General features: G+C 52.4%; 1 protein-coding gene across 1 annotated transcript; it reads right to left on the bottom strand.

The window, feature by feature from the left end:
* Positions 1-13,014: 13,014 nt before the first annotated feature.
* Positions 13,015-17,196, bottom strand: LOC121842995 (retinoid-inducible serine carboxypeptidase-like). Its single transcript, XM_042312703.1, has 5 exons — positions 17,041-17,196; positions 16,484-16,623; positions 15,334-15,423; positions 15,091-15,246; positions 13,015-13,185 (listed from the first exon to the last, which is right to left on the bottom strand). Exons 1-5 carry the CDS (start codon positions 17,105-17,107, stop codon positions 13,030-13,032), a joined length of 609 nt encoding a protein of 202 aa, XP_042168637.1. The 5' UTR covers positions 17,108-17,196; the 3' UTR covers positions 13,015-13,029.
* Between the last annotated feature and the right edge of the window lie 608 nt (positions 17,197-17,804).

Genomic DNA, 17,804 nt, shown 5'->3' with positions numbered 1-17,804 from the left:
GAGAGAGAGAGAGAGACGCGTACCGAGAGAGAGAGAGAGAGAGACGCGTACCGAGAGAGAGAGAGAGACGCGCACGAGAGAGAGAGAGAGAGAGACGCTACGAGAGAGAGAGAGAGACGCGTACCGAGAGAGAGAGAGAGACGCGTACCGAGAGAGAGAGAGACGAGAGAGACGCGAGAGAGAGAGAGAGAGACGCGTACCGAGAGAGAGAGAGACGCGCACCGAGAGAGAGAGACGCGTACCGAGAGAGAGAGAGACGCGTACCGAGAGAGAGAGAGAGAGAGAGACGCGTACCGAGAGAGAGAGAGACGCTGCAGAGAGAGAGAGAGACGCGTACCGAGAGAGAGAGAGACGCGTACCGAGAGAGAGAGAGAGACGCGTACCGAGAGAGAGAGAGACGCGTACGAGAGAGAGAGAGACGCGTACCGAGAGAGAGAGAGACGCGTACCGAGAGAGAGAGAGAGACGCGTACGAGAGAGAGAGAGAGACGACGAGAGAGAGAGACGCGCAGAGAGAGAGAGAGACGCGTACCGAGAGAGAGAGAGAGACGCGACGAGAGAGAGAGACGCGTACCGAGAGAGAGAGAGACGCGTACCGAGAGAGAGAGAGAGAGACGCGACGAGAGAGAGAGAGAGAGACGCGTACCAAGAGAGAGAGAGAGACGCGCACCGAGAGAGAGAGAGAGAGAGAGAGAGAGAGAGAGAGAGAGAGAGAGAGAGAGACGCGTACCGAGAGAGAGAGAGAGACGCGCACGAGAGAGAGAGAGAGACGCGTACCGAGAGAGAGACGCGTACCGAGAGAGAGAGACGCGTACCGAGAGAGAGAGAGAGAGAGAGACGCACCGAGAGAGAGAGAGAGAGAGAGAGAGAGAGAGACGCTGCACGAGAGAGAGAGAGAGAGAGAGAGAGACGCGTACCGAGAGAGAGAGACGCGCACCGAGAGAGAGAGAGAGAGACGCGCACCGAGAGAGAGAGAGAGAGACGCGTACCGAGAGAGAGAGAGAGACGCGTACCGAGAGAGAGAGAGAGAGACGCGTACCGAGAGAGAGAGAGAGACGCGACCGAGAGAGAGAGAGAGAGAGAGAGAGAGAGACGAGAGAGAGAGACGCGGCACGAGAGAGAGAGACGCGTACCGAGAGAGAGAGAGAGAGAGAGAGAGAGACGCGTACCGAGAGAGAGAGAGAGAGAGAGAGAGACGCGTACCGAGAGAGAGACGCGTACCGAGAGAGAGACGCGTACCGAGAGAGAGAGAGAGAGAGACGCGTACCGAGAGAGAGAGAGAGAGAGAGAGAGAGACGCGTAGAGAGAGACGCGAGAGAGAGACGCGTACCGAGAGAGAGACGCGCACCGAGAGAGAGAGAGAGAGAGACGCGTACCGAGAGAGAGAGAGAGAGAGACGCGTACCGAGAGAGAGAGAGAGAGACGCGCACCGAGAGAGAGAGAGAGAGAGACGCGTACCGAGAGAGAGAGAGAGACGCGTACCGAGAGAGAGAGACGACGCGTACCGAGAGAGAGAGAGAGAGAGACGAGAGAGAGAGACGCACCGAGAGAGAGAGAGAGACGCGTACCGAGAGAGAGAGAGAGACGCGTACCGAGAGAGAGAGAGAGACGCGACCGAGAGAGAGAGAGAGAGAGAGACGCGCACCGAGAGAGAGAGAGACGCGTACCGAGAGAGAGAGAGAGAGAGAGAGACGACGCAGAGAGAGAGAGAGAGAGAGACGCGTACGAGAGAGAGAGAGAGAGACGCGTACCGAGAGAGAGAGAGAGACGCGTACCGAGAGAGAGAGAGAGACGCGTACCGAGAGAGAGAGAGACGCGTACCGAGAGAGAGAGAGAGACGCGTACCGAGAGAGAGAGAGAGAGACGCGTACCGAGAGAGAGAGAGAGAGACGCGTACCAAGAGAGAGAGAGAGACGCGTACCGAGAGAGAGACGCGTACCGAGAGAGAGAGAGAGACGCGTACCGAGAGAGAGAGAGACGCGAGAGAGAGAGAGAGAGAGAGAGACGCGTACCGAGAGAGAGAGAGAGAGAGAGAGAGAGACGCGTACCGAGAGAGAGACGCGTACCGAGAGAGAGAGAGAGAGAGACGCGTACCGAGAGAGAGAGAGAGAGAGAGAGACGCGTACCGAGAGAGAGAGAGAGACGCGTACCGAGAGAGAGAGAGAGAGAGAGACGCGTACCGAGAGAGAGAGAGAGAGACGCGTACCGAGAGAGAGACGCGTACCGAGAGAGAGAGAGAGAGAGAGAGAGAGAGAGAGACGCGTACCGAGAGAGAGAGAGACGCGTACCGAGAGAGAGAGAGACGCTGCATCGAGAGAGAGAGAGAGAGAGAGAGACGCGAGACCGAGAGAGAGAGACGCGCACCGAGAGAGAGAGAGAGAGAGACGCTGACCGAGAGAGAGAGAGAGAGACGCGTAGAGAGAGAGAGAGAGAGACGCGCACCGAGAGAGAGAGAGAGACGCGTACCGAGAGAGAGAGAGAGACGCGTACCGAGAGAGAGAGAGAGAGACGCGTACCGAGAGAGAGAGAGACGCGTACCGAGAGAGAGAGAGAGACGCGTACCGAGAGAGAGACGCGTACCGAGAGAGAGACGCGTACCGAGAGAGAGAGAGAGAGAGAGAGAGACGCGTACCAAGAGAGAGAGAGAGAGACGCGTACCGAGAGAGAGAGAGAGAGAGACGCGTACCGAGAGAGAGAGAGAGAGACGCGCACCGAGAGAGAGAGAGAGACGCGTACCGAGAGAGAGAGAGAGACGCGTACCGAGAGAGAGACGCGTACCGAGAGAGAGAGAGAGAGAGAGAGAGAGAGAGAGACGCGTACCGAGAGAGAGAGAGAGAGACGCGTACCGAGAGAGAGAGACGCGTACCGAGAGAGAGAGAGAGACGCGTACCGAGAGAGAGAGAGAGACGCGTACCGAGAGAGAGACGCGTACCGAGAGAGAGAGAGACGACGCGTACCGAGAGAGAGAGAGAGACGCGTACCGAGAGAGAGAGAGAGAGACGCGTACCGAGAGAGAGAGAGAGAGAGAGAGACGCGCACCGAGAGAGAGAGAGAGACGCGTACCAAGAGAGAGAGAGAGACGCGTGCCGAGAGAGAGAGAGAGACGCGTACCGAGAGAGAGAGAGAGACGCGTACCGAGAGAGAGAGAGAGAGAGAGAGAGAGACGCGTACCGAGAGAGAGACGCGTACCGAGAGAGAGAGAGAGAGAGACGCGTACCAAGAGAGAGAGAGACGCGTACCGAGAGAGAGAGAGAGAGACGCGTACCGAGAGAGAGAGAGAGACGCGTACCGAGAGCGAGAGACGCGTACCGAGAGAGAGAGAGAGAGAGAGACGCGTACCGAGAGAGAGAGAGAGAGACGCGTACCGAGAGAGAGAGAGAGACGCGTACCGAGAGAGAGAGAGAGAGAGAGAGACGCGTACCGAGAGAGAGAGAGAGAGAGAGACGCGTACCGAGAGAGAGAGAGACGCGTACCGAGAGAGAGAGAGAGAGAGACGCGTACCGAGAGAGAGAGACGCGTACCGAGAGAGAGAGAGAGAGAGAGACGCGTACCGAGAGAGAGAGAGAGAGACGCGTACCGAGAGAGAGAGACGCGTACCGAGAGAGAGAGAGAGAGAGAGACGCGCACGAGAGAGAGAGAGAGAGACGCGTACCGAGAGAGAGAGACGCGTACCGAGAGAGAGAGAGAGAGAGAGAGAGACGCGTACCGAGAGAGAGAGAGAGAGAGAGAGAGACGCGTACCGAGAGAGAGAGAGACGCGTACCGAGAGAGAGAGAGAGAGAGAGAGACGCGCCGAGAGAGAGAGAGAGAGAGAGACGCGTACCGAGAGAGAGAGAGAGAGAGAGAGACGCGTACCGAGAGAGAGAGAGAGACGCGTACCGAGAGAGAGAGAGAGAGAGAGAGACACGCGTACCGAGAGAGAGAGAGAGAGAGACGCGACCGAGAGAGAGAGAGACGCGTACCAACAGAGAGAGAGAGAGGCGTACCAACAGAGAGAGACGCGTACCAACAGAGAGAGAGAGAGACGTACCAACAGAGAGAGAGAGAGACGTACCAACAGAGAGAGAGAGAGAGGCGTACCAACAGAGAGAGAGAGAGAGGCGTACCAACAGAGAGAGAGAGAGAGGCGTACCAACAGAGAGAGAGAGAGACGCGTACCAACAGAGAGAGAGAGAGAGACGCGTACCAACAGAGAGAGAGAGAGACGTACCAACAGAGAGAGAGAGAGAGACGCGTACCAACAGAGAGAGAGAGACGCGTACCAACAGAGAGAGAGAGACGCGTACCAACAGAGAGAGAGAGAGACGTACCAACAGAGAGAGACGCGTACCAACAGAGAGAGAGAGAGACGTACCAACAGAGAGAGAGAGAGAGGCGTACCAACAGAGAGAGAGAGAGAGGCGTACCAACAGAGAGAGAGAGAGAGAGAGGCGTACCAACAGAGAGAGAGAGAGACGCGTACCAACAGAGAGAGAGAGAGAGACGCGTACCAACAGAGAGAGAGAGAGAGACGTACCAACAGAGAGAGAGAGAGAGAGACGTACCAAGAGAGAGAGAGACGTACCAAAGAGAGAGAGAGACGTACCAAGAGAGAGAGACGCGTACCGACAGAGAGAGAGACGCGTACCGACAGAGAGAGAGACGCGTACCGACAGAGAGAGAGACGCGTACCGACAGAGAGAGAGACGCGTACCGACAGAGAGAGAGACGCGTACCGACAGAGAGAGAGACGCGTACCGACAGAGAGAGACGCGCACCGACAGAGAGAGAGACGCGTACCGACAGAGAGAGAGACGCGTACCGACAGAGAGAGAGACGCGTACCGACAGAGAGAGAGACGCGTACCGACAGAGAGAGAGACGCGTACCGACAGAGAGAGAGACGCGTACCGACAGAGAGAGAGACGCGTACCGACAGAGAGAGAGACGCGTACCGACAGAGAGAGAGACGCGTACCGACAGAGAGAGAGACGCGTACCGACAGAGAGAGAGACGCGTACCGACAGAGAGACGCGCACCGACAGAGAGACGCGTACCGACAGAGAGAGAGACGCGTACCGACAGAGAGAGAGGCGTACCGACAGAGAGAGAGGCGCACCGACAGAGAGAGAGGCGTACCGACAGAGAGAGAGAGGCGTACCGACAGAGAGAGAGAGGCGTACCGACAGAGAGAGAGAGGCGCACCGACAGAGAGAGAGAGGCGTACCGACAGAGAGAGAGAGAGAGGCGTACCGACAGAGAGAGGCGTACCGACAGAGAGAGAGGCGTACCGACAGAGAGAGAGAGAGGCGTACCGACAGAGAGAGAGAGAGGCGTACCAACAGAGAGAGAGAGAGGCGTACCAACAGAGAGAGAGAGGCGTACCAACAGAGAGAGAGAGAGAGGCGTACCAACAGAGAGAGAGAGGCGTACCAACAGAGAGAGAGAGGCGTACCAACAGAGAGAGAGAGGCGTACCAACAGAGAGAGAGAGAGCGTACCAACAGAGAGAGAGAGGCGTACCAACAGAGAGAGAGACGCGTACCAACAGAGAGAGAGACGCGTACCAACAGAGAGAGAGACGCGTACCAACAGAGAGAGAGACGCGTACCAACAGAGAGAGAGACGCGTACCAACAGAGAGAGAGACGCGTACCAACAGAGAGAGAGACGCGTACCAACAGAGAGAGAGACGCGTACCAACAGAGAGAGAGACGCGTACCGAGAGAGAGAGACGCGTACCAACAGAGAGAGAGACGCGTACCGAGAGAGAGAGAGAGACGCGTACCGAGAGAGAGAGAGAGACGCGTACCGAGAGAGAGAGAGAGACGCGTACCGAGAGAGAGAGAGAGACGCGTACCGAGAGAGAGACGCGTACCAAGAGAGAGAGAGACGCGTACTCAAGAGAGAGAGAGGCGCGTACCGAGAGAGAGAGAGAGGCGCGTACCGAGAGAGAGGCGTACCGAGAGAGAGAGAGAGGCGTACCGAGAGAGAGAGAGAGGCGACCGAGAGAGAGAGAGAGAGGCGACCGAGAGAGAGAGAGAGGCGTACCGAGAGAGAGAGAGAGAGGCGCGTACCGAGAGAGAGAGAGAGAGGCGCGTACCGAGAGAGAGAGAGAGAGAGAGAGACGCGTACCGAGAGAGAGAGAGAGAGAGAGAGACGCGTACCGAGAGAGAGAGACGCGTACCGAGAGAGAGAGAGAGAGACGCGTACCGAGAGAGAGAGACGCGTACCGAGAGAGAGAGAGAGAGAGACGCGTACCGAGAGAGAGAGACGCGTACCGAGAGAGAGAGACGCGTACCGAGAGAGAGAGAGAGAGACGCGTACCGAGAGAGAGAGAGACGCGTACCGAGAGAGAGAGAGAGAGACGCGTACCGAGAGAGAGAGAGAGAGACGCGTACCGAGAGAGAGAGAGAGAGACGCGTACCGAGAGAGAGAGAGAGACGCGTACCGAGAGAGAGAGAGACGCGCACCGAGAGAGAGAGAGAGACGCGTACCGAGAGAGAGAGAGAGACGCGTACCGAGAGAGAGAGAGAGACGCGTACCGAGAGAGAGAGAGAGACGCGTACCGAGAGAGAGACGCGTACCAACAGAGAGAGAGACGCGTGCACCGAGAGAGAGAGAGACGCGTACCGAGAGAGACGCGTACCAAGAGAGAGAGAGAGACGCGTACCGAGAGAGACGCGTACCGAGAGAGACGCGTACTCAAGAGAGAGAGAGACGCGTACTCAAGAAGAGAGAGAGAGAGAGACGCGTACCAACAGAGAGAGAGAGAGACGTGTACCAACAGAGAGAGAGAGAGAGACGTGTACCAACAGAGAGAGAGAGAGACGTGTACCAACAGAGAGAGAGAGAGAGACGTGTACCAACAGAGAGAGAGAGAGACGCGTACCAACAGAGAGAGAGACGCGTACCAACAGAGAGAGAGACGCGTACCAACAGAGAGAGAGACGCGTACCAACAGAGAGATGCGTACCAACAGAGAGAGAGAGAGAGAGAGAGAGAGACGCGTACCAACAGAGAGAGAGAGAGAGACGCGTACCAACAGAGAGAGGCGTACCGACAGAGCGAGAGAGAGAGGCGTACCGACAGAGAGAGAGAGAGAGACGCGTACCGACAGAGAGAGAGAGACGCGTACCGACAGAGAGAGAGAGACGCGTACCGGCAGAGAGAGAGAGACGCGTACCGGCAGAGAGAGAGAGACGCGTACCGACAGAGAGAGAGACGCGTACCGACAGAGAGAGAGACGCGTACCGACAGAGAGAGAGACGCGTACCGACAGAGAGAGAGACGCGTACCGACAGAGAGAGAGACGCGTACCGACAGAGAGAGAGACGCGTACCGACAGAGACGCGTACCGACAGAGAGAGAGACGCGTACCGACAGAGAGAGAGACGCGTACCGACAGAGAGAGACGCGTACCGACAGAGAGAGAGACGCGTACCGAGAGAGAGAGAGACACGCGTACCGAGAGAGAGAGAGAGACACGCGTACCGAGAGAGACGCGTACCGAGAGAGAGAGAGACGCGTACCGAGAGAGACGCGTACCGAGAGAGAGAGAGACGCGTACCAAGAGAGACGCGTACCGAGAGAGAGACGCGTACCAAGAGAGAGAGAGACGCGTACCGAGAGAGACGCGTACCAAGAGAGAGAGGCGCGTACCGAGAGAGAGAGAGACGCGTACCGACAGAGAGAGAGACGCGTACCGACAGAGAGAGAGACGCGTACACGACAGAGAGAGAGACGCGTACCGACAGAGAGAGAGACGCGTACCGACAGAGAGAGACGCGTACCGACAGAGAGAGAGACGCGTACCGAGAGAGAGACACGCGTACCGAGAGAGACGCGTACCGAGAGAGAGAGAGACGCGTACCGAGAGAGACGCGTACCGAGAGAGAGAGAGAGGCGCGTACCGAGAGAGAGAGAGAGAGAGGCGTACCGAGAGAGAGAGAGAGAGGCGCGTACGAGAGAGAGAGAGGCGCGTACCGAGAGAGAGAGAGAGAGAGGCGCGTACCGAGAGAGAGAGAGAGAGAGGCGCGTACCGAGAGAGAGAGAGAGAGAGTACCGAGAGAGAGAGAGAGAGGCGCGTACCGAGAGAGAGAGAGGCGCGTACCGAGAGAGAGAGAGAGCGCGTGCCGAGAGAGAGAGAGAGAGGCGCGTACCGAGAGAGAGAGAGAGCGCGTACCGAGAGAGAGAGAGAGGCGACCGAGAGAGAGAGAGGCGCGTACCGAGAGAGAGAGAGAGGCGCGTACGAGAGAGAGAGAGAGGCGCGTACCGAGAGAGAGAGAGAGAGGCGCGTACCGAGAGAGAGAGAGAGGCGCGTACCGAGAGAGAGAGAGAGCGCGTACCAACAGAGAGAGAGAGAGACGCGCACCGAGAGAGACGCGTACCGAGAGAGACGCGTACCGAGAGAGAGAGAGAGGCGTACCGAGAGAGGCGTACCGAGAGAGAGGCGTACCGAGAGAGAGGCGTACGAGAGAGAGGCGTACCGAGAGAGAGGCGTACTCGAGAGAGAGGCGTACCGAGAGAGAGGCGTACGAGAGAGAGGCGTACGAGAGAGAGGCGTACCGAGAGAGGCGTACCGAGAGAGAGCGAGGCGTACCGAGAGAGAGCGAGGCGTACCGAGAGAGAGCGAGGCGTACCGAGAGAGAGAGAGGCGTACCGAGAGAGAGAGAGAGAGACGCGTACCAACACAGAGAGAGAGAGACGCGTACCAACACAGAGAGAGAGAGACGCGTACCAACACAGAGAGAGAGAGACGCGTACCAACACAGAGAGAGAGACGCGTACCAACACAGAGAGAGAGAGACGCGTACCAACAGAGAGAGAGAGAGACGCGTACCAACAGAGAGAGAGAGAGAGACGCGTACCAACAGAGAGAGAGAGAGAGACGCGTACCAACAGAGAGAGAGAGAGACGCGTACCAACAGAGAGAGAGAGAGAGACGCGTACCAACAGAGAGAGAGAGACGCGTACCAACAGAGAGAGAGACGCGTACCAACACAGAGAGAGAGAGACGCGTACCAAGAGAGAGACGCGTACCAACAGAGAGAGAGACGCGTACCAACAGAGAGACGCGTACCAACAGAGAGACTCGTACCAACAAAGAGAGAGAGATGCGTACCAACAGAGAGAGAGAGACGCGTACCAAGAGAGAGACGCGTACCAACAGAGAGAGAGACGCGTACCAACACAGAGAGAGAGAGACGCGTACCAAGAGAGAGACGCGTACCAAGAGAGAGACGCGTACCAAGAGAGAGACGCGTACCAACAGAGAGACTCGTACCAACAAAGAGAGAGAGACGCGTACCAACAAAGAGAGAGAGACGCGTACCAACAGAGAGAGAGAGAGAGAGACGCGTACCAAGAGAGAGACGCGTACCAACAGAGAGACGCGTACCAACAGAGAGACGCGTACCAACAGAGAGAGAGAGACGCGTACCAACAGAGAGAGAGAGACGCGTACCAACACAGAGAGAGAGAGACGCGTACCAACAGAGAGAGAGAGAGACGCGTACCAACAGAGAGACTCGTACCAACAAAGAGAGAGAGACGCGTACCAACAAAGAGAGAGAGACGCGTACCAACAGAGAGAGAGAGACGCGTACCAACAGAGAGAGAGAGACGCGTACCAACACAGAGAGAGAGAGACGCGTACCAACAGAGAGAGAGAGAGACGCGTACCAACAGAGAGAGAGAGAGACGCGTACCAACAGAGAGAGAGAGAGACGCGTACCAACAGAGAGACTCGTACCAACAAAGAGAGAGAGACGCGTACCAACAAAGAGAGAGAGAGACGCGTACCAACAGAGAGAGAGAGAGAGAGAGAGACGCGTACCAAGAGAGAGACGCGTAACAACAGAGAGAGAGAGACGCGTACCAACAGAGAGAGAGAGACGCGTACCAACAAAGAGAGAGAGACGCGTACCAACAAAGAGAGAGACGCGTACCAACAGAGAGAGAGACGCGTACCAACAGAGAGAGAGAGAGAGAGACGCGTACCAACAGAGAGAGAGAGAGAGAGAGACGCGTACCAACAGAGAGAGAGAGAGAGAGAGACGCGTACCAACAGAGAGAGAGAGAGAGACGCGTACCAACAGAGAGAGAGAGAGAGAGAGAGACGCGTACCAACAGAGAGAGAGAGAGAGAGACGCGTACCAACAGAGAGAGAGAGAGAGAGACGCGTACCAACAGAGAGAGAGAGAGAGACGCGTACCAACAGAGAGAGAGAGAGAGACGCGTACCAACAGAGAGAGAGAGAGAGACGCGTACCAACAGAGAGAGAGAGAGAGACGCGTACCAACAGAGAGAGAGAGAGAGACGCGTACCAACAGAGAGAGAGAGAGACGCGTACCAACAGAGAGAGAGACGCGTACCAACACAGAGAGAGAGAGACGCGTACCAAGAGAGAGACGCGTACCAACAGAGAGAGAGACGCGTACCAACAGAGAGACGCGTACCAACAGAGAGACTCGTACCAACAAAGAGAGAGACGCGTACCAACAGAGAGAGAGAGACGCGTACCAAGAGAGAGACGACGTACCAACAGAGAGAGACGTACCAACAGAGAGAGAGACGCGTACCAACACAGAGAGAGAGAGACGCGTACCAAGAGAGAGACGCGTACCAAGAGAGAGACGCGTACCAACAGAGAGACTCGTACCAACAAAGAGAGAGAGACGCGTACCAACAAAGAGAGAGAGACGCGTACCAACAGAGAGAGAGAGAGAGAGACGCGTACCAAGAGACGCGTACCAACAGAGAGACGCGTACCAACAGAGAGACGCGTACCAACAGAGAGAGAGAGACGCGTACCAACAGAGAGAGAGAGACGCGTACCAACAGAGAGAGAGAGAGACGCGTACCAACAGAGAGACTCGTACCAACAAAGAGAGAGAGACGCGTACCAACAAAGAGAGAGAGACGCGTACCAACAGAGAGAGAGAGACGCGTACCAACAGAGAGAGAGAGACGCGTACCAACAGAGAGAGAGAGACGCGTACCAACAGAGAGAGAGAGACGCGTACCAACAGAGAGAGAGAGAGACGCGTACCAACAGAGAGAGAGAGACGCGTACCAACAGAGAGAGAGAGAGACGCGTACCAACAGAGAGAGAGAGAGACGCGTACCAACAGAGAGACTCGTACCAACAAAGAGAGAGAGACGCGTACCAACAAAGAGAGAGAGACGCGTACCAACAGAGAGAGAGAGAGAGAGAGAGAGAGACGCGTACCAAGAGAGAGACGCGTACCAACAGAGAGAGAGAGACGCGTACCAACAGAGAGAGAGAGACGCGTACCAACAAAGAGAGAGAGACGCGTACCAACAAAGAGAGAGAGACGCGTACCAACAGAGAGAGAGAGAGAGAGAGAGACGTACCAACAGAGAGAGAGAGAGAGAGAGAGAGAGAGAGACGCGTACCAACAGAGAGAGAGAGAGAGAGAGAGAGACGCGTACCAACAGAGAGAGAGAGAGAGAGAGAGACGCGTACCAACAGAGAGAGAGAGAGAGAGACGCGTACCAACAGAGAGAGAGAGAGAGAGAGACGCGTACCAACAGAGAGAGAGAGAGAGAGAGAGACGCGTACCAACAGAGAGAGAGAGAGAGAGAGAGACGCGTACCAACAGAGAGAGAGAGAGAGAGAGAGAGAGACGCGTACCAACAGAGAGAGAGAGAGAGAGAGAGACGCGTACCAACAGAGAGAGACGTACCAACAGAGAGACGCGTACCAACAGAGAGAGAGACTCGTACCAACAGAGAAAAGAGAAAATGGCGCAAAAATGACAAAGTAAACACGTTTTCTTAAACACCATTATTTTATTTCACCTTTATGTGACCTTTATGTGACTAGGCAAGTCAGTTAAGAACGAATTCTTTAAAAAAACTGACAGACTCAGGACACGTTGATATAACTCGGAGCAATGTGATATTTCTCTTCTGATCCTCCAACGTCAGAAAAGCAACATAACGGGTATTTTGCATGAATGTACACACATTTACACAACGAGTGCTGGGTACCGACCGGCTCTGCATTTCAGGGCAGAGATTGTGAAACTTCTGTACAAGAAAACTGTGTTGTGGACACTTATCCTCATATGAACTTTGAACTTGTGCGGGGTTCCTCCGAATCAACGGGGCGTTTTCCCGTGCCACGTTGTCAAGGCTACTAGAGCCCGCCCTCTTGAGTATCCCTATAAAATGACAGGATCTGCTAACAGACATCAGATCAAGTTTCGTCGAGGCCACACCCTTTGAACGAATGAGCCCATCTCCTTGGAAACCAAACACCGATCGACGAGAATTTTTCCTACGCAGAGAGAAGCAAATCACCCCCCGCTTTATAATATTCCATTAACTACCTCATTTAGTAAATAAAACCTTCAAACTGAATTATTTTTGGCGTAGAGTTAATTTGTGAGCGATTGGGTTCTTGACGTTTCAGAGCTTGACGACTTCAGAATGATAATGGAGTAATTGACTGTTCATTAAGACTATTGTTGATGTAGGATTAAATGGTATACCGGCTAGTGATAACTACCGATAAAGTTGATTCAAAAGGGCTCCAATCCAACCCTTAAATGGTGACCCTCAGATTCATTTGGATAGGATAACCACATTAACCAAATCAGATCAATGAATTATTCCAGGAATTAAATCAGTCAATTATTATCTTCAATATCTATAGACAAGACGCACAACTCCTCCCATGTCATTAAAGTATATTGAATTGAGAGACACAGAGACAGCCAGAAAGGCCGAGACAGACAGGACCCCAAGGTACTGTGCTGATCAGTGTGGGTAGAGGTTTGAGGAAGTAGGCCCCAACTTAGCACCAGTCATTAGTTCCTCTCTGTGTCATGCATGGCTCAACACATGACAGTGAATATCAGTCTTTAGTTTGAAAACCCTGTTCCATTATCAAGTCAGGTACAACTGAGCTACCAGTTTCTCCATGCGTGGTTTCTATTCACTTACATACCAAGTGTTAGAACTGGAAAAGGTTTCCCCACAGCAGAGACAGTAGGTTCTCATCCCAACTGGCTTCACTACTCCCTTTAGAGTGCACTGCTTTCGACCAGAGCCCATATACACTGTACAGGGAATAGGATGCCATTGGGGACGTAATTTGTGCCTACCTTAGTGAGTTCCAGCGAGATCGCGGCAGCCATCTTCCCTCCATAGGACTCTGAGAATATGTAGAAGGGCACACTCTAGAGAAGACAAAAAAATAATAGGTAAAAAATAAAAATAAATGTAAATGCATTGAGTAGTTTGAGCCAATACAGCCCTGTTCCAATACTTTGAAATACATCCTCCCTCCCTAGAGGAGACTCCTGGGGTGTGTTCAGGTCGGTTCAACATTTGAGCCAATACAGGCCTGTTCCAATACTTTGAAATACATCCTCCCTCCCTAGAGGAGACTCCTGGGGTGTTCAGGTCGGTTCAACATTTGAGCCAATACAGGCCTGTTCCAATACTTTGAAATACATCCTCCCTCCCTAGAGGAGACTCCTGGGGTGTGTTCAGGTCGGTTCAACATTTGAGCCAATACAGGCCTGTTCCAATACTTTGAAATACATCCTCCCTCCCTAGAGGAGACTCCTGGGGTGTTCAGGTCAGTTCAACATTTGCGTGTCTGTTTGTACTGAATGAAAAGTTTCCTCAAAAACTGAGCCTTTGAGGTATGTTTTCTCCTGTTTGGTGTGGTCTGATCAATATGGGTGTGACTATTTGAAAAATGGCAAAACTTGTGCAACACACACACACACAGGAGTTTAAAGCAACAACAAAAGAAATCCCAGGACTGAAACTTAAAAAGGAGGACTGCACTTCCTGATTTGGTTCATTAAGAAATGCTAGCGGCCCATGACTGAATTCAAACACGAGTTGGTTACAGGGTATGGTTTGACCTGGTTGTCGTGTGTGTTCGCAGGTGGGAAGAGTTGCCCAAATTATTTAGCCAATTAGCTTGAACCGGCAGATGTGCGACTGTGGCAAAATTGGTTTGACTTTGGATAGCCCATCTCCGGGGCTGGTTAGGGCCCTTTCAAATTCCCTGATGTAAATGAGACAATATTTTCACATATTTTAGTTCTCATTAAATGCTTTAAATATTTGTATATGAATTTCTACAATTTATAGATAGTTTGAGGTTTAAATAATTGTAATTTGGAGCTATTGGAAATGTTAAACATATTGTCCCGTGTACTTTGTGTAATTTACTGATAGTGCCCGACTAGCACCATAGGAATATCCAAGGTAAACCCACATTTACCACCGTCATTACAATTGGGTTGCATGCAGCTGCCCTCTGAATTGATGATGACTTGTGTGCTGCCAGCGGTGGACAGGATTGAAACAAATCCAACATGCATTTACGTTGTGATGCAGTCACGACCAACAAGTCTCAAAACTATTTTGGACGAGATCGGCTTCGACAAGTTATCCTTTACACACTTCGTAGTACATTGTGACAGTAGAATAAATGTTTGACTCATATCGATGCCACGGACCAGTTTTCTAAATGACAAGTCGTTTTTTAGGGGCAGTTGCTCTTTAAGTCGATCTCAGCTCGAGGGTCACGTCGGGATTTCGAAATTCAGATGGCCACACAGATGATTTATTTTATGACCGATTTATTAGTCAAAATCAAATTTGCGGGACAGAAAAATAGCAGTTATTTGAAAATATATAAGTCCATCATCATTTCTCCATTCTTTCTATGTTGTTTTAGATGTTCCAGTGTGGCCTGGAGGTTTTTTCTCTTCTTCTCCCCAAATAATAATCCCCCCTAAAAAATATATTATTTTGTTCTTACTCAAACCTCCTGCGTCATCCACATGACAGAAATCTGTCGCAGTGACGAGACCTTTAACCCTTGCCATACACAATCTCCCTCTGTGCCTCCATAATCACACCGTTCTCCAACTGGTCCTTCCGGCACTGTTTCCACTGAATTAGAAGCCGAACACCGTTCCGAACTCACCCCCGGTGATCGTACCCGTGTGAAGCCGAACACCGTTCAGAACTCACCCCCGGTGATCCGACCCGTGTGAGGCCGAACACCGTTCTGAAACTCACCCCCGGTGATCCGACCCGTGTGAAGCTGAACCCACCTGGAACTGTTCCTCCTTGTTGAAGAACTGTTTGAGCAGCACCAGCATGTCGGAGGCGACCGTAGCCACGTCAGTAGCGAAGGCCTCGTCTGAATCCGTGTAGCTGAAGCCTGTTCCTACCGGGTTATCAACGAACAATACACTGGAGTACTGAACCTGCAGGGGAAAAACACACACACACACACCTTATACACTGACATCCAGTTTCCATTGATGAGCCGTGTGTGTGTGTGTGAGGTTTACCCAGGAGTTTTTCCTAGGCTCAAGGTCTCTGTCCAGGGGTCCAATCTCTTCAAAGTTCCCGAAGCCACAGCCTGATCCTCCCGGGCCTCCCTGGAATGGAGACATGTAGCACTATTAGAGATACATCCTCTACCCTCAATCCCTCTCCCTGTAAGAGATACATCCTCTACCCTCCATCCCTCCCTCCCTGTAAGAGATACATCCTCTACCCTCAATCCCTCTCCCTATTAGAGATACATCCTCTACCCTCCATCCCTCTCCCTATTAGAGATACATCCTCTACCCTCCCTCCCTCCCTGTAAGAGATACATCCTCTACCCTCCCTCCCTGTAAGAGATACATCCTCTACCCTCAATCCCTCTCCCCGTAAGAGATACATCCTCTACCCTCAATCCCTCTCCCCGTAAGAGATACATCCTCTACCCTCCCTCCCTCTCCCCGTAAGAGATACATCCTCTACCCTCCCTCCCTCCCTGTAAGAGATACATCCTCTACCCTCCCTCCCTCCCTGTAAGAGATACATCCTCTACCCTCAATCCCTCTCCCTGTAAGAGATACATCCTCTACCCTCAATCCCTCCCTGTAAGAGATACATCCTCTACCCTCAATCCCTCCCTGTAAGAGATACAGATGTATCTCTTACAGAGGGATGGTAGAGGATGCATCTCTTACAGAGGGATGGTAGAGGATGCATCTCTTACAGAGGGATGGTAGAGGATGCATCTCTTACAGAGGGATGGTAGAGGATGTATCTCTTACAGAGGGATGGTAGAGGATGTATCTCTTACAGAGGGATGGTAGAGGATGTATCTCTTACAGAGGGATGGTAGAGGATGTATCTCTTACAGAGGGATGGTAGAGGATGTATCTCTTACAGAGGGATGGTAGAGGATGTATCTCTTACAGTTCCGCACCAGTCATTATCATGAGCCTGCCCTCCCAACCACCTGTGGTGTAAGGTTACCCACTTGTAGCTAGGTAAGAGTCGTGTAGTGTAAGGTTACCCACTTGTAGCTAGGTAAGAGTCGTGTAGTGTAAGGTTACCCACTTGTAGCTAGGTAAGAGTCGTGTCGTGTAAGGTTACCCACTTCACTTCTAGATATGTAAGGGAGTAGTATAGTGTAGACTAGTGGAGTGTAAAGTTACTCACCTGCAGCCACATCACGAGAGGCAGCTGGGAGTAGCTGGCGGACGGGCTGTCAGCATAGTAAAGCCACCAGAACATATGTGCCCCCTCACGTACGTCAACATATCCCCAGGATTCTTTTGATTTTAGGGGATTCGAGAACCCTGCATACAAGAGTTGGAGATTTGGAGACATTGAAATGATGTTATTAAAAATGCTACGTTTGGTCTTAAAAATGCAGTCTAACGGCAAAAATCCCCAGCCCTGATTGCTGCAGCAGATGTCGTGGAACAGCGCAGTGGGGGGTCTGATCAGGAACACGTCAACATTGTAGCTAGCCAACTTTTGCTTTCACATTGAACGCTGACATGAAACCCGACCAAGTAAAGCAAATTAATGGATTTGATCAATTTGATTGCTGGAGCCTGAGTCACCGTACTTAGCGGACTAAACTCTGTGGAGTCACCGTCGTGATTTCAAGCATGTTTGGATAACGGCGCAGTTAGTATTCAAACTGGAATTGAACAATTTTGAAACACCAATATATCGGACACAATCACTCGACAGAGCTAACTACTTACCTGTATCAATTGCCACGACAAGTAGCAACACAACGCTGCAAGCGCTTGTTTTCGTCAACCCCATCATCCCGACTTGTTCACATGAACTTCACAATGACAACACGTTTCATTACACTACTGTGTCACGTCAGATGTCAGTCACATGACTGACCGAATCGTCAGCTGACCAGAATATGGAAAATGGGGAGAGGCCATCAGGATATTTAGAGCCAATCAATGAGCATTGTGAAGCTAGCCACGCCTCTACCCTCCGCCTTGAATTGTGTCAAAATAAAAGTCCCGGGGAAAATGTCCTGTGAATTTTCCATATTAAAAGCCACGGAACACAGGCGATGTATAAACTGAAGATTGACCAAGAAAAATGTATTTATTTATCAAGTCATGAGAACGCAATCATGGTTTTATACTTCTGCCGGAGGACAAAAGAGCTAATCAAATGAATCAATCAATCTCAATCAATCAAACCTCCAAATCATGTGACTACTCTGGAAACGTTTTTTTTCAAACAGCACCTAGCAACAAATTTAGCAACTTTAAAACATTTATTTTGATCTTTTAGCGACTTTTGAAAAGTGACTCATGTTAAAATGCACGCATTTACCCTCTAAATTACACAAAAACGTTTTTCTCTGTCACACACTCAGTCACAACACACGTGCCTGGCTGTAAAAGTGCATTGTGAGTGACGTCAGCAGCAGGCGCTCAGCTCGTGCACAGGCAGCAGCAATTTCAACAAATTGCAAATCACATTGTTGGATGACTGC

The sequence above is a fragment of the Oncorhynchus tshawytscha genome, unplaced genomic scaffold, assembly GCF_018296145.1.
Source record: "Oncorhynchus tshawytscha isolate Ot180627B unplaced genomic scaffold, Otsh_v2.0 Un_contig_19670_pilon_pilon, whole genome shotgun sequence".
Classification (NCBI taxonomy): Eukaryota; Metazoa; Chordata; class Actinopteri; order Salmoniformes; family Salmonidae; genus Oncorhynchus; species Oncorhynchus tshawytscha.
The sequence above is the reverse complement of the archived record's forward strand: the minus strand, read 5'-3'. Positions and strand labels throughout refer to the sequence as shown.

Bases quoted from the DNA above. Each gene is read 5' to 3' on its own strand.
- LOC121842995 (XM_042312703.1), bottom strand. From the start codon at position 17,107: ATGATGGGGTTGACGAAAACAAGCGCTTGCAGCGTTGTGTTGCTACTT. The intron at 15,424-16,483 runs GTGAGTAACTTT...TCTCCATTCCAG, and splicing joins CTCTCGTGATGTGGCTGCAG to GGAGGCCCGGGAGGATCAGG. The intron at 13,186-15,090 runs GTGGGTTCAGCT...TGTCTTCTCTAG, and splicing joins ACAAGGAGGAACAGTTCCAG to AGTGTGCCCTTCTACATATT.